Source organism: Rhinopithecus bieti, unplaced genomic scaffold (genome assembly GCF_001698545.2).
Source record: "Rhinopithecus bieti isolate Rb0 unplaced genomic scaffold, ASM169854v2 scaffold_7414, whole genome shotgun sequence".
NCBI lineage: Eukaryota > Metazoa > Chordata > Mammalia > Primates > Cercopithecidae > Rhinopithecus > Rhinopithecus bieti.
Genome location: NW_016806087.1, coordinates 992,469 through 1,007,252, shown reverse-complemented (window position 1 = coordinate 1,007,252; position 14,784 = coordinate 992,469). Strand labels below are relative to the sequence as shown.

The 14,784-nt window shown below is 36.0% G+C and overlaps 1 protein-coding gene across 1 annotated transcript; it reads left to right on the top strand.

Moving 5' to 3' along the window:
- Window positions 1-580: 580 nt before the first annotated feature.
- On the top strand, window positions 581-7,345 carry LOC108531281 (40S ribosomal protein S2-like). Its single transcript, XM_017874640.1, has 3 exons — window positions 581-617; window positions 6,629-6,904; window positions 7,131-7,345. The coding sequence occupies exons 1-3, from the start codon at window positions 581-583 to the stop codon at window positions 7,301-7,303; spliced, it is 486 nt and encodes a 161-aa protein (XP_017730129.1). The 3' UTR covers window positions 7,304-7,345.
- The last annotated feature ends 7,439 nt before the right edge of the window (window positions 7,346-14,784 follow it).

Here is a 14,784-nt window from a genome sequence, read left to right as displayed (position 1 = left end):
ACATGCATAATATATGATTATTTAAATAAATGATTATTTGCAAAATATTTCAATTTCTTGATATTTCTCATACTCACGTTATCTGAGGAGTTATCAGGGCTCTAGTCTCATAAACCATACTAACTGGCTTTGCATAAATAATTTTAGTTTTGTTTAATTTTTTTTAAATATTAGAATTCTTGCCCAAACTGTAGTGGGACAAGTTTCTAAAGTGAGAGAAACCTGCTTACAACTGTCCCAGAAATTTTGATTCTATGTCCTTAGCACGTGACATCACTTTTTCTGGCATCCTAGTTTCTTTCCCTTTTTTAAAGATTTAATAGTAATGATAGTCATTTTTCAGTATCATTATGAGAATGTATTATATAAATGAAAGAAATGTCTAAAATATCTGTTGCAAGGCCCGCAACGCAAACCATAATGGCATGATAAATAACATTAGGTATCATCAAACAAATAAATATTTGAGCTCAGACCAGGTATGTGGTCTTGTGAGGATGATTGTGAGAATAGTTGATTTGCAAACTCCGCCCTTGGGAGCTTTTAGTATGGTGAGAGATGTAAGACATGTTTAACAACAATGGCAATGCCAGCAGCAGTAGTTATACCTAAGAGCAGTACTGAATTTACAAAGATACAAGGGGCACTTTTCCACAAAGGCAGTTAAAGAAAATAGGATTTAAGCATGGCCTGCAGGCACGAGAATCAGGAAAAGCAGAGCCTGGGAAACAGCAAAAATCTGGAGAATGGAAAATTAAATAATAGGGTAAATAGACATTGGGTATAATAGTTTGTGTAGAATACCAGTTCACCTAGAAAAAAATGAAAGATATGGCTAGGAAAGCAAGTTATATTCATATAGGGTTTGGGATATCAGACTGAGATGTTTGAAATATATCCACAGGCAGTGGGTATCAGTGATGGTTTTAGTTATGAAGGGACATGCCCAGAATTTGTTTTAAAAGATTAGACTTCTTGCTCGAAGAAAAATTTTAGAGACAGAATCATATTGAAGGGTGTTGTTAGAAAGCTGGGAGGCATTGATACCATCTAAACTATAAATATCTATGTCATAATGGAGACAACTAGAATGGTGACATAACATTTCCTGTGTTTCCTACTTCTTCTGTCTTAACTCAGGGTAGAAAAGCACATGAGAAACTTTTCATTCAAATTCAAAGAGAAAAATGGTTAGCTTGACAGGAAGGACCTCTGTATCAATAATAAAGTGGAGGAGCACCAGTGCTCTGACAGGGGAGCACCATTTTTGAAAATGATCCCTGAGAACTTTTGTTTTGAATGATCTTATCTTCTAAGAGTGCTGTCCTGTATCCCTATCACACTTTCAGAGAGAGAGCATCTTAGATATTTTCACTTTAATGAGAAAAAAAGTCTATTTCAATGGACTTAAATGGTTTATTCTTCCTTCAATAAAAGAGCATAAGAAGTTAATAAGATGGTACTGAAAACCTTTTTGGCCATGTATGATACTACCCCTAGAATGCCACATAAAAATATGAACTTTTCAGATGAGCACTGAGATTTAGGAAGAGAAAATACCAGTATTATTTATAATCTCTCTCTCTCTCTAAATGGTCTTCAAATACTTTGCAAAGGTTATCTTGGAGATCCTCACAAGGAGGCAGGTAACTAGTAACTATGGCCATTTTATTGAATGGATATGGGTGATCATGTGTAGATAGATAAAACCTAAGCCTGGCTTCACAAATCCAAGCATAGAATCATTTCAAAACTTGATCAATACATAGGAAAATTTGAAAGCCATTCAAAGTTACACTTTAACGAATATACGGAGGAAAAGCTGGCACAAACTAACCCATTCCATGCCTACTCAGTGATGTTTTGGTGGCTGCCGAGGCAACTAAGTTGACCTCCTAATATTTTTATAGGAATGCAGTTTTGAGTAACTTGATCAGTTAATGCATTGGCTCTTCACAACACGCCATACAATGATAGCTACAGAAGTGTCCAGGCTTTCCTGATTTGAAAGGAGTAAGATTATTCACTGAGTGAATGGCACTCAGCTAGGCACTCCCTGGAAGATGCAAAGATAAATAATGATCAGTGTCATAATTAGCATACTACAGGGAGTAGGAGAGGGAAAGAAAGAAATGTTCACTGGACTGAGATAAATAGACTGACTGTTTATGGAAGTATTAAGTATGTGTTTGGTGATGAAATGTTGGTGCTGCAAAATTTGAGAGTTGGAAATAAAATACCATCAAATTTCAGTTTTAATAAAATACAATTATAAACATAGACAAAATGTATTTTGTTAACACACAAAATGTTTCAAACACATAGGATTTTTTTAAAATATTTTCTTTAAAACCCCAGTAAAGTAGAAATTATCACAATCTCCATGTTATAGACAGGAAAACCAGGACTCAAAGAGAAAAACTCATATTGCAAATTTAAAACCAAATTATCATATGGAAGCACAACTTTGAATGTCAAAGAGAATTTATTCCAATAAAGATCTTAAAATGGATGTGTATTAGTCCATTCTCACACTGCTGTAAGGACATACCTGAGACTGGGTGATTTACAAAGAAAAGAGGTTTAACTGACTCGCAGTTCCACATGGCTGGGGAGGCCTCAGGAAACTTAAAATCATGGCAGAAAGCACCTCTTCACAGGGTGGCAGGAGAGAGAATGAGTGCTGAGTGAAGGGGGAAGCCCCTTATAAAACCATCAGATCTGGTGAGAACGCACTCACCATCGTAAGAACAGCATGGCAGGAACCGGCCCCATGATTCAATTACCTCCCACTGGGTCCCTCCCACCACGGGTGGGGATTATGGGATTACAATTCAAGAAGAGATTTGGGGGGGACACAAAGGCAAACCACATCAGATATTTAAGGAATGAATTATAAAGCAAGTCTTTTACATTAATTCATGTTTCCATTCTACATTCTTTTTTTGCAGTTCAATCTCTGAGTTCTTTATTTTCATATCCTAGCAACTTTCAACAGAAATGCAGAAGGTAAATATTCCAACCAAAGAATTATAAGGTGGCATATGTTAAAAATGAAGAATGAAGAGGCTGTGATTTTTATTTCCATCTAAGTTCTCTTCAGTGTGCTAGAATTCTATTAAATGTCTCTTGAAATAACTCAGCCATCCACTTTCTCTTGTTGTTAGGAAACATATGAAGCTATGACAATTGAACTGTTTGATCATATAGGCTGATTGTAGCACAACGCCTATGTAGACTATAACTTTATTTCAAGTCCTATGTGATTGTGGTGTTTGAAAGGTCTAGGCAGGGGACAACAAGAGGCAGGAAAAAAGGCACTTTAACTTTTCATTGGTTAAAACAAGTTCTCCACAGAATTATGCCAGTGGGAAAACTGAATCTCTGTCTGGAATTTTACAAAGAGGCATAAAAAGAACAGATTGGGTCATCTGCATATGTTAAAAGTAAAATAACATAGATTTTATACAAATAATTAAGATGAAAGGACCTAACATTGGTATCTGATAATTCTATAATTGTATATGAATTACATTCATTGTGAGTCTGCACCAGATCAATGAGTTGACATTGAACTATCAATATCTCTTAGCCTTACAATCTCCACATCATTAGATTTCTAAGGAAATTCTTGTGGGTCAAATATGTATTTTCAAAGAGAGGTGTGCATTATGCATCATATGTTGAAAAAGAAAAAAACAAGAGATGTGGTTACAACTTATTTTACCAATAACTAGCTGTATAACCTTGGAACTTAACCTTCACCTTCTTGAGTCTCACTTTTATTATTTGCAATGCCAGAAATTGAGATAAATGACTTCTAGGTTATTCTACCTCTAGTATAGCTGTGATGTTTAGGCATAAGTGCTGTGACTCCAAAAAGTGTATTTATTTTCATAAGCTTAGCAGGTAACTAAGAAAAAAAACTATGCTTTTCCACTTTTATAGTATTTTGGATTATGATATCACTATTAAATCTTCAGAATCTCAAATACTCTCAATTAAGAATTTGAGTTTTAAGAATAGTATAGCTTCCTTCAAAACATTGATCAACAAGACAGACACAATTGAAAATATAATCACATACCCAGAGCGACTTCAAAACTAGTTGTTTCTTAAAATAAAAGTTTGCTATGAAACTAAAGCTACAACTGTCATAGCAGAAATGGAGCCAAGTTGAAACAGTGCAAATTGTATTCACTGTCCAGGACAAAAAACTCTTTATTCCTTAATATAATAGCCCCCCGACTTTTGTTCATTTAAAATTCATTGGAAAACACTAGGTATATATTGCTGTATTACTGGGAAAAAGTCCTGTAAATATTATAAGGAGGTAGAAAGTCTCCTTTCCAATTGACCCTATGTAAGAAGACTTTCATTTCATTTCATATATATATATATGTGTGTGTGTGTATATATATATATACACACACACATATATATACATACACATACATATATGATCCATATGTACTAATCAGCCATGAAGAAAATCATTTTCTAACAACTTCAGAGGGTATAACCATCTTCTTGAAATGCCTAGAGACCTTACACTCATCTCATCTCTATGTTATTCAATATATATGTACCAAATATATCTACGCCAAGGTAGTTCATATACAAAACAATATTTGGGAAAGGTAATTAAGTTATATAAATCTAATATTAGATTTGTTTTTAAAAGATCATTTAGGATTAATAAATATGCATCTGTGTGGGTAAGTCTTGGGTCTTCCAAAGAAATAGAAAAAAAAAAACAAATTTGGGAATATGCAATAGCAGGACACATGCCATCACTTCCATGAATGTGTGTGACAGCTGTATTAATATTAATAACTAACTATGCTATGCTATTTCCAGGATTTCACAAATTAACCCCAGGGTCCACTGTATATCATTAAAAGCACCAAGCATATGTTTTATGTGGACAACAATATTGGTAGAGTATGAAAATTTGGAAGAATAATGTAGAATATCTGGTAAAACATTTATCTATACATCATTATTAGTCTCTATTTCTCTTCTTCAATATCAGGGCTCAAATTTTCTTCTTCAGGGGTTTAATTACTATGAATGTAAGTAACTATTTAGATAGCGGAAATTTAAGGTATTGAGATATTTTTCTACTGTACTGTACATGAAACAGGTACTCTATAGATCAATGGTTGTTAACTTATTATTTACATTTGACTTTCTATGGAGTCTACGTGGTCTCTCTCTTTGAAAACATATCATTTAAATTAATGTAAAACATTTTAATTTTTAAGTTTAATGATTCCAAAAAATCTTTTAAAGCATAGCCCCCATTAGTATAACTCCTTTAAGGGGCTATTCTCAATAAAATCTTCTGAGGTAAGATTTCCAAATAGGATGTAAAAGATGAAAGTTTCAAAGTTTTGGCCTAGGGCCAAAGAGCTATGTGTTATCTACATATTCTGGGAAGTAGAGAAGAAAACAATTAGGGTAAAAGAAAAAAAACACCATGTGGGCAGAAAGAATGGGTATTGATGAGTTGGGATAAGAACTGAGTTTAAAGAAAGAATGAATCCTGTTGCAGATGCTAAAGGTTTCAGATTTCATGTTCATGCTGCCTCTTACTACTTACAAATATTTACATAATTAGACTCTTTTATTTAAAAATATACTAATTTCTGTAGATGTCATCTTACCACACACATTGGAGTAAACTAGGTAAATAGCAAAACACTGATAATTTAATAGTAAAGCATGAAGGGAACATAGATTTAATGTTTTCTTAAATATGGCAGCCCATTGTGTTCCATGACCTCAACCTAGAGGGCATTTCTTTCCACAAAAAGAGTCAAAGCAGGACTTCTAACCTGAAATGTCTGCCTAAATAGCACAGAGAAATCATTTCACTCTAGGGCAGCCATAACCTTTTCCCAAACACATACTAGAGGAGAGAAAATCCCATGACTTCTGGCATCCCTCACACCTGTAAAACAAAATTAGACAAAATGTGAAGTAGAACCATAGGAATATATTTGAGAAACTAAGAAATTGCAGAAATAGACTGAAATAAAACCTGCAATGGCTCTCTAAACCTAGCTTCTATCAAGGTGGAAGTCAGAAAATTTGCTTTAGATATCACGCCAGGACAGCAAAAGACCATACAAAGAACACCATGACAGAAGCACTTCCCTGGACTTGACACGGGTGAGCTTCACCAATTTCTTAGTAAAGAGAAATTGGAAATATTACCCAAACAACTGTGTTTGCTGCTAAGTATTATTCTAATCTTTCTATCAATATACACAGAAGTTGACTATTTAGCAAATCATGTGTTATTTATACCATGGTATAGTTTCATTCATCGAATAACTCATTTGTTGGTGCAATAATTCTAAATTAAATATATTCTTCCAGGGCTGCTGTCCGTACAAGTCCAAAGTCTTTGTGTTATGTTTACATAAATACAACAGCAATCAACTTCCAAAGTTTTGAGGAAGGATTCTCCATACTATTTTTTAGTTCAAATCAAAGTATTTCAGGCCTAAACATTTACTTAAAGTTGCTATAAAGGTGCGAGTTGCATGTCTAACCCATGGATCGGTATACAGCATTTTAAGCTGATAACTCAAGATTCATAAATCTTTCCCTAAAAAAGTTAAACAAGAGAAAATCCTAGCCAAATCCAAACAGGTAAACATTTCTACAAATTTTTTACAACTTCATTTTGCTCATCTTGCCCTCTTAATAAATCAAAACACCGTCTCCTGCAAGGTGACAGGCAGCTGTGGCTCTGTGCTAGTGCACCTCATCCCGGCACCCAGGGACACTGGCATCGCCTCAGCGCCTGTGCCCAAGAAGCTGTTCATGATGGCTGGTATCGATGACTGCTACACCTCAGCCCGGGGCTGCACTGCCACCCTGGGCAACTTCGGTAGGTGGTCCAGGCATGGGACATAGCCATGGTCTCTCAGTTCCGCTTAACCACATGGGTTCTGTGTATGCTTGGCGTGTTTTCAGGGAGGCAGAGAAAGGCTCTCCTAATGCACGACAGAGCCGCCCAGAATGGCCTCTCTGTTCCTAGGAGTGCGACAATTTTGGGGTTGGGAGACTTGCCTCAAGCACACCACTGACCCTCCTGGGGTTCTTTTGTTGTGCAGCCAAGGCCACCTTTGATGCCATCTCTAAGACCTACAGCTACCTGACCCCTGACCTCTGGAAGGAGACTGTATTTACCAAGTCTCCCTATCAGGAATTCACTGACCACCTTATCAAGACCCACACCAGGGTCTCCGTGCAGCGGACCCAGGCTCTAGCTGTGGCTACAACATAGGGTTTTTATACAAGAAAAATAAAGTGAATTAAGCCTGTTACTGTCTAAAACACACACATATATATATACACACATACATACATATATATAATGCCCCATCAGAAAAAGTATGTTAGTCTAAATTGCTTTCATGAGAGCCTTTCCTTTAATAGATATGATAGTGAAATGGAGACTGGAAATGATATAGAAAGTAGTGTGGAAATAGGAGAAACTTGCATTAATTACTCAAGAAGAAGAGTAATCATTTAAAAATTTAACAAACAGATGAAACTACTGCATTGTTAGAATCAAACATCCAAATCATTAATCAACCCGGGATCTCTGCCAGAATTGCCATCTCTTTGTAATATTGCAAAGTCACTGTTTCTCCAGCTGCTCTTACAGATCTAGAGTTCTCTTGGATGGTTCATTTGAACACCAAATTCTGGTCACTTTATCTCTATGGGCTTGTAACTCCTGATCTCTCCTTTTCATATGGTTTCCACTCACTGAGTCCTCATCACTCCTGATCTATTTAATAGCATATCAACTAGTCTTCAAGCCTCATTTATTGAACAAAAACATGAAGTTCAATGTCTGCACAATGTGGTAGATTGCGCAATAAAACATTGTATAAACTGTCATCACAGTGTCTTTGTAAGCGACAGACCTACTCAAATAAAAAAAAAATCTAACAAAGGCAAACCATTATCAAAGAGATTATCTGATTTTGTATTTCAGTAAACATTCAATCAGTCAATCTATTAAAAATAGCCTAGAACAGTCAAATGTTTTACTTAGCTAAGTAAAATAAAATGAAATCTCTATTTTTATGAAAATGCAATATATTTTAACATATAAAAGTAATAAACCTTTAAACACTGTTTGCTTAATGCTAAAATACAGATATTAATAGTATTTACCTGATAGGGTTATTGTGAGAATAAGTGAAAGAATATGCTTAAAGTCCTGGGAATACCACATGGGACATAATAAATATTCAGTAAATTATAGTAATTTGTGTTATTTGGATTCCTATTTAAATTTTCACCATAATCAAGCATTATTTTTAAAATAAACAACAGAAAGTTAAGATAGATAAAACCCTCATTATAAAAGAGAGTCTTTTCAAGAAAAGCTAATTGATAACTTTATACTGATATACATATGCACAGAAGTTATTTAAGGAACTATTACACTAATTCAGGAACAGTAACTATGACCTCTGACATGAGAACTAAAACTCAGGTTTTAGACATTGAGGAGATCAATTTAAGATAACTTGATTGATTGCATGTGAGGAGTAGATGAAGAGATGCTTCAAGAGCAACCTCTAGTTCAACCACTGTAGAAGACAGTGTGGTGATTCCTCAAGGATCTAGAACTAGAAATACCATTTGACCCAGCCATCCCATTACTGGGTATATATCCAAAGGATTATAAATCATGCTACTGTAAAGACACATGCACACATATGTTTATTCCGGCACTATTCACAATAGCAAAGACTTGGAACCAACCCAAATACCCGTCAATGATAGATTGGATTAAGAAAATGTGGCACATATACACCATGGAATACTATGCAGCCATAAAGAAGGATGTGTTCGTGTCCTTTGTAGGGACATGGATGAAGCTGGAAACCATCATTCTCAGCAAACTATTGCAAGGACAGAAAATCAAACACTGCATGTTCTCATTCATAGGTGGGAATTGATCAATGAGAGCACCTGGACACAGGAAGGGGAACATCACACACCGGGGCCTCTCATGGGGTGGGGAAAGTGGGAGGGAGAGCATTAGGAGATATACCTAATGTAAATGATGAGTTAATNCTAGAAATACCATTTGACCCAGCCATCCCATTACTGGGTATATATCCAAAGGATTATAAATCATGCTACTGTAAAGACACATGCACACATATGTTTATTCCGGCACTATTCACAATAGCAAAGACTTGGAACCAACCCAAATACCCGTCAATGATAGATTGGATTAAGAAAATGTGGCACATATACACCATGGAATACTATGCAGCCATAAAGAAGGATGTGTTCGTGTCCTTTGTAGGGACATGGATGAAGCTGGAAACCATCATTCTCAGCAAACTATTGCAAGGACAGAAAATCAAACACTGCATGTTCTCATTCATAGGTGGGAATTGATCAATGAGAGCACCTGGACACAGGAAGGGGAACATCACACACCGGGGCCTCTCATGGGGTGGGGGAAAGTGGGAGGGAGAGCATTAGGAGATATACCTAATGTAAATGATGAGTTAATGGGTGCAGAACACCAATATGGCACATGTATACATATGTAACAAACCTGCACGTTGTGCACATGTACCCTAGAACTTAAAGTATAATAATTTTTTAAAAAATGAATGACTTCTGTATTTCAGGCTTGGGAGACAACTTGAGGCACCACTGACATTAACTAAGGTGAGAATTATAAAGAAAGAGGTGTTCAATCCAGTCTTTCATATGCTAAATTTAAGGTTATGTAGAAATTCTGGATGGTAATAACCAACAGGCAATAGAAAGATTTCTTTGTCTGTAAACAACTGGAGGGCAGAGACCTTGTTGTACTCATTTTGTCATGTTTCTTCAAGTACAGTCCCTTGCACAAGAAAGTATTCAATAAAAAAAAGTTAATTCAATTGACAGTTCTATTTGGTAAGGGTCAGAAGGCCCAAGAAAAAAAGAGGTAATAAGAATCAAAATGCCTGTTCTTTTTTTTCAATCAAAATTCAGCAGAGACCAGACATATTCACAAATGTTTACTGCCTTACCAATCAAGAACAAAAGCAGTAAGTGTTGCAAAGAATAGAATTGATTTTAAAGTCCTATAGATTTGCCAAAGTTCTTAAAGATTTTAAATAATTTCATATAATTTTATTGTATTTAAAAGTCCTTGATATCAAATATTTAGCTTACTTCCATTCATCTGTCACTTAAAATAAACTAAAATACCAAATATTTTCAGACTCTTCTAAATGAGATCTCTAAGTACCATCAAGTCCTTCCCCTGTTGGACAGATTACTTTGTGCAATTCATAGTGTATCTATGAAATCCAATTTCTGAATAAAGCCTGTGATCAGACTCTATAATCTATTTCCCACATTAGCCAGGCTCTTTAATATGGCTTTAGGTCAGAATTATTTGATCTCTAACTTTAAGTTTGTGAAGATCAGCACAGGGATCCAACCTGTCTTTCTTAAGCTGTCAATTGTCATTTAAATGTAAACTTTTTTTAGCCATCATTATCAAACCTTGAATAGAGAAAATTTCCTGAGTTACTTCTCCACCTAACAAAACCTAATTGCACTTCCCAGACCATTTCTGAAAAGAACTTTCACCAATTTAACCATCATACTCCCTGCAGAAATTTTGGGGGAATATGATAGTTTAGGTTCAGAAGAAAATAATCCCCTAAATTTGTTCCAAACAAAATCTCCCCTATATAAATAAAGTCACATAAACTTAGTCAATATGTCCTACTTTTTGAAAGTATGTGTCCCTAAGATAATAATCTGAGGCATGTTCCACTCTACATTACAAAACATCTTCAGCTCTTCTGGAGTAAGTGTATTTATGAGATTACAAAAGGAAGTTGAATTAAAGTAGTCTAGTCACTGCAATTCATTGATATTCCTCAGAGAGTATTCATTTCCAAATATCAAAAAACAAAGGTTTAGGTCAATGTTAAGTGATATTCTGAATCATCTGTCTTTTACTGCCACAGACTTCTTTCTATCTCTCCAAGTGCTTCAGAGTGGCAGAAATGGTGTCCACCAGGACAAGACATTCTACAGAGCTTTCCAGTTACTCTAGGTTTCCAAGTAGGGAATCAAATTTTTCACATTTGCTTACACACTGGTATCATCTATAAAATCTGAACATTCAACATTTATTAACTTTTATGCCAAGCACTTAGAGCAAATACAAAAGAAGGGAATTGTTACTGCTTTCCAAGGAAAACGGGTTTTCGTTCAAACTAGGATCCTCAGAGAGCCTGTTGAGGTGAAACTCCTGCAGGGGACCCAAAATAGAGCCTCTTACCCAACAACATCCTCATCTTGGATGAGACTGGGTGATCTTGCCATGTGCTATTAATCTTAGTCTCCCAGACCTTTGCTGGAAGGGCTTAAAGTTACTCTCTGTAAAATATTCCTAAAGAATTGCAGCCACACAATTTCTTTGTGGTTCTTTCATTCTCCTTCCAAATATGCTAAATCAGCTTTGCCTTTATTATCACTTAATATTTAAAAATAGTCAAAAGTATTAACCAAACTTGGCTTCCACCTGTTTCTCAAAAACATTCTTGCATTAAATCTTCATTAAAACCTTTGCGTGAGCTATTCATGCTGCCTGAAACCATTCTCATCTGTAATCTTCTGAAAACTTTTAAAAACTTACACTTCAGAGTACTTCTGACCCCGGTCTACAGTAACCACCCACTCTTCTGTTCTATTTTAGTGTTACAAATAGTCTTTGTAACTGATACGTTCCTTATTTGTTTATTTGGAGGTGCTGTAATCAGAAGACAAGCTGAAAGCAGGGACCTCATCTGTCTTCTCCACTTGCTCATCCCTGTATCAACGTACTTATAGAACAGTGCCTGACATATATTGGGTACTTAATAATTTTGGATTAAAAATGTGTATATAAACGCAGAAGTAATCTGCAATGTAGTCCACTGCAGTAATGTATACTTCTGATTAAATGATGACACTCTACTTTGACCTTCAGTCTTGTGGTTGGTGAAGATGAATAAACAGTAGTGAAACAACAAATCTGCCACAAGAGAACTGGCTTTTTGCCACTGTAAGCATCAGCATTTGCTCACTCTTCAGAAACAGAACAATTTTCTGACTGGCATGTGACTTTAAGAAAGGCTGTCAACTTGATTACTGGAAAGTGTCCCCTGAACTGAAAAGAACATCACAGCATAAAATTCTGCCCCTGCAGCTAAAATGGCTTGGCTTATTCCTCACCAGCAGCTGACACCAGGCATCCTTTCACTACACCAGATAGGCAGCCAGCTGGGGGAAGCTGCTAGAGCTGTCAAAACTGTATCAAATGTTAAAGATAAAAGAATTAGGTGCTGTGTTTGAGAAGGGGGAGAGGATTCAGCACTATCCACAGAACACCTGAAATGGTTTTCAGTCTGGGGACTCAACAGGGAAGACTTAGTTGGAGTTATGTAGATTCCAAAGGAGAGGGTGGGGAGAGAAGGGTGGGAAGCAATTGAGCACACCTTTATGAAAATCCTTTATCTAAATCTCTCATGGCTTCCCAGACATCCTGCCAGTTTGGGGTGATCACATCAATATTTATAGCACACCGCACCAGGGTGCCTATGTTCCCCAGCAGGGGCGATTAATATGTTATATGACAAGACACATTTTATTTCTGTCAACAAAGAGGTTTCTACCTTCTCTGTCAGCTGAATACCGAAACCTTTCATTTTGCACAATAAACTATCTATAGCTGCAGCTGAAAGATAGATGCTGAACTGCAGTCAATTCTTTAAATAGGTTTCTTCAACTGGCCAGGTAGCCTGTATCAAAAATGAGGAATTCTACTTTTGGTGGGGATAGGCAGACATGATGGGAGGCGTGCAAGGAAACAAGTAATTGCTATGGTTTTCAACACAGATATTTGGCACTGAACTGTATACTACGCAGGGATTCTGTCCTCAAAAATTCTGAAATAGTGCTAATAAATATGACACATATTATGTTAATCTTTGGAGATTATTCTTGAAAAAAATAGTAATATCAAAAGCCTACTCTATTATTGACTGACTAAAGGCAAGGGATGCAAAACAATATTTAAGTATGCTGCAAATTATTAAAAATACTATGTGTATAGGTATGTGTGTTTGTGTGTGTTTAGAGAAAGAACAAGAACTATATCAATCTTTAACCACGGTTGATGCAGAGGACGTAATTGTGTGTGCTTTTTATTTCCTGTGTTATTTCCCATATTCTGAAATGCTCTATAATGTATATATACAAAAGATACCAACGTAAAATAAGAAATGCCGGACCCTTTATTTTAAACGGTGCTTTCTTCTCAAGATGTTGAGGTGCCAAGCAAGTATTAATTTCTAGAGTTACGATAAGATGGAAAACGGATCCCTGTGAGTTCCATTAACAATAAAACAGCTTTTGTAATTTCTCTCTTTAAAAGAGAAAACAAGCACTAGTTCTTAGATAAGAGAGGAGCACAGTTTGATTTTTCTGTAGTGTTGAAATGAGTTTACTAAGAAATGAAAGTTGGTTGACCCAGGGCTGCAGATATGCCATGGCTGTTGCTGAAGGTTTTCTCTATAAAACTGAGAGGGCTGAGATGAAGCTGGGGCTATGGTTCTACTGTTCATACTAGCTGAGCCCACCTGAGTGCCGCATCACCACTTCCAGAAATGAGTATGCATGAACTCTTCATGATCCATAGGACTCAAGGCAACATATTCTTGGTATCTGCTGAGTTTTTACCATTAATGTTAATGACGAAATAGATTCATTGGAGCTGTAAATATCATCACAATATTCACGGAGTTAATGGGAACAGTTGATTGTAATACATATATACCAGGTCCAAAGTGAGTTCTTGTCCACTTGTCAGGCAAATTGACTTCTTCATACAATGGCAAAATATTATCTGGCTTGTGATTTCTAAAATTTGATTAGAAAATTATGGTGGTGCTAGCTGGAATATTTATTAAAAGAATCTTTTATTGTCAGTGTGTTACCTACATTTTATCATTTAATTATTACAATCATCCCATGAGGTACATTTGTCTACTATGCCCATTTTGGAGCTGAAGAAACAGTCTTAGATTAAGCAATTTGCCCACATTCTCACAACTAGAAAGTGGTGTTGCAGGAATGTAAATAAATATAGGTTTCTTTCACTCTGAAGCCTTTTTGTCTGACACAGCAGATTATTATCCCAAAGACAAAACTCATGCTTTCCAATCATTTATTCTGAGCATCTATTATGTTCTCAGCATTATTCTCTGTGCCTTGGGAGATACAGTGCCCTGGCAATGTTTGACTTTGCCCTCAAATGTTTACAGTCTTAATAGACAAGGCAAATAAATATAAGTAAAACAATTAGCAAATAATTCAAAAAGCAATAATTAAGTGATAATAAAATAAAAACAAGTGCCAGCCTAATATCACATACAGAGGTGTATATTTGAAGTCAAAAACATGGGTTTAAGCAAAGTTCTGGCACATTTCCATGTGACTTTAGGCAAATTACTTAACTTGGATCTCTCTGTCTCTGTCTCTCTCTCTTTCTCGGGGATTTGTCTGTCTTTACTGGACTCATAACGAGATATGGGAAGTTTGTATGTAAAACAAAAAGAGCTATTTTACCCAATGTCTCTTCCAAATGCTGGGGAACATGCAGTACTGCTTGGATTCACCTTTGCGAGTTGATAACATTAAGACAAACCTGGAGCCAAGTGTGCCTCTCTACTA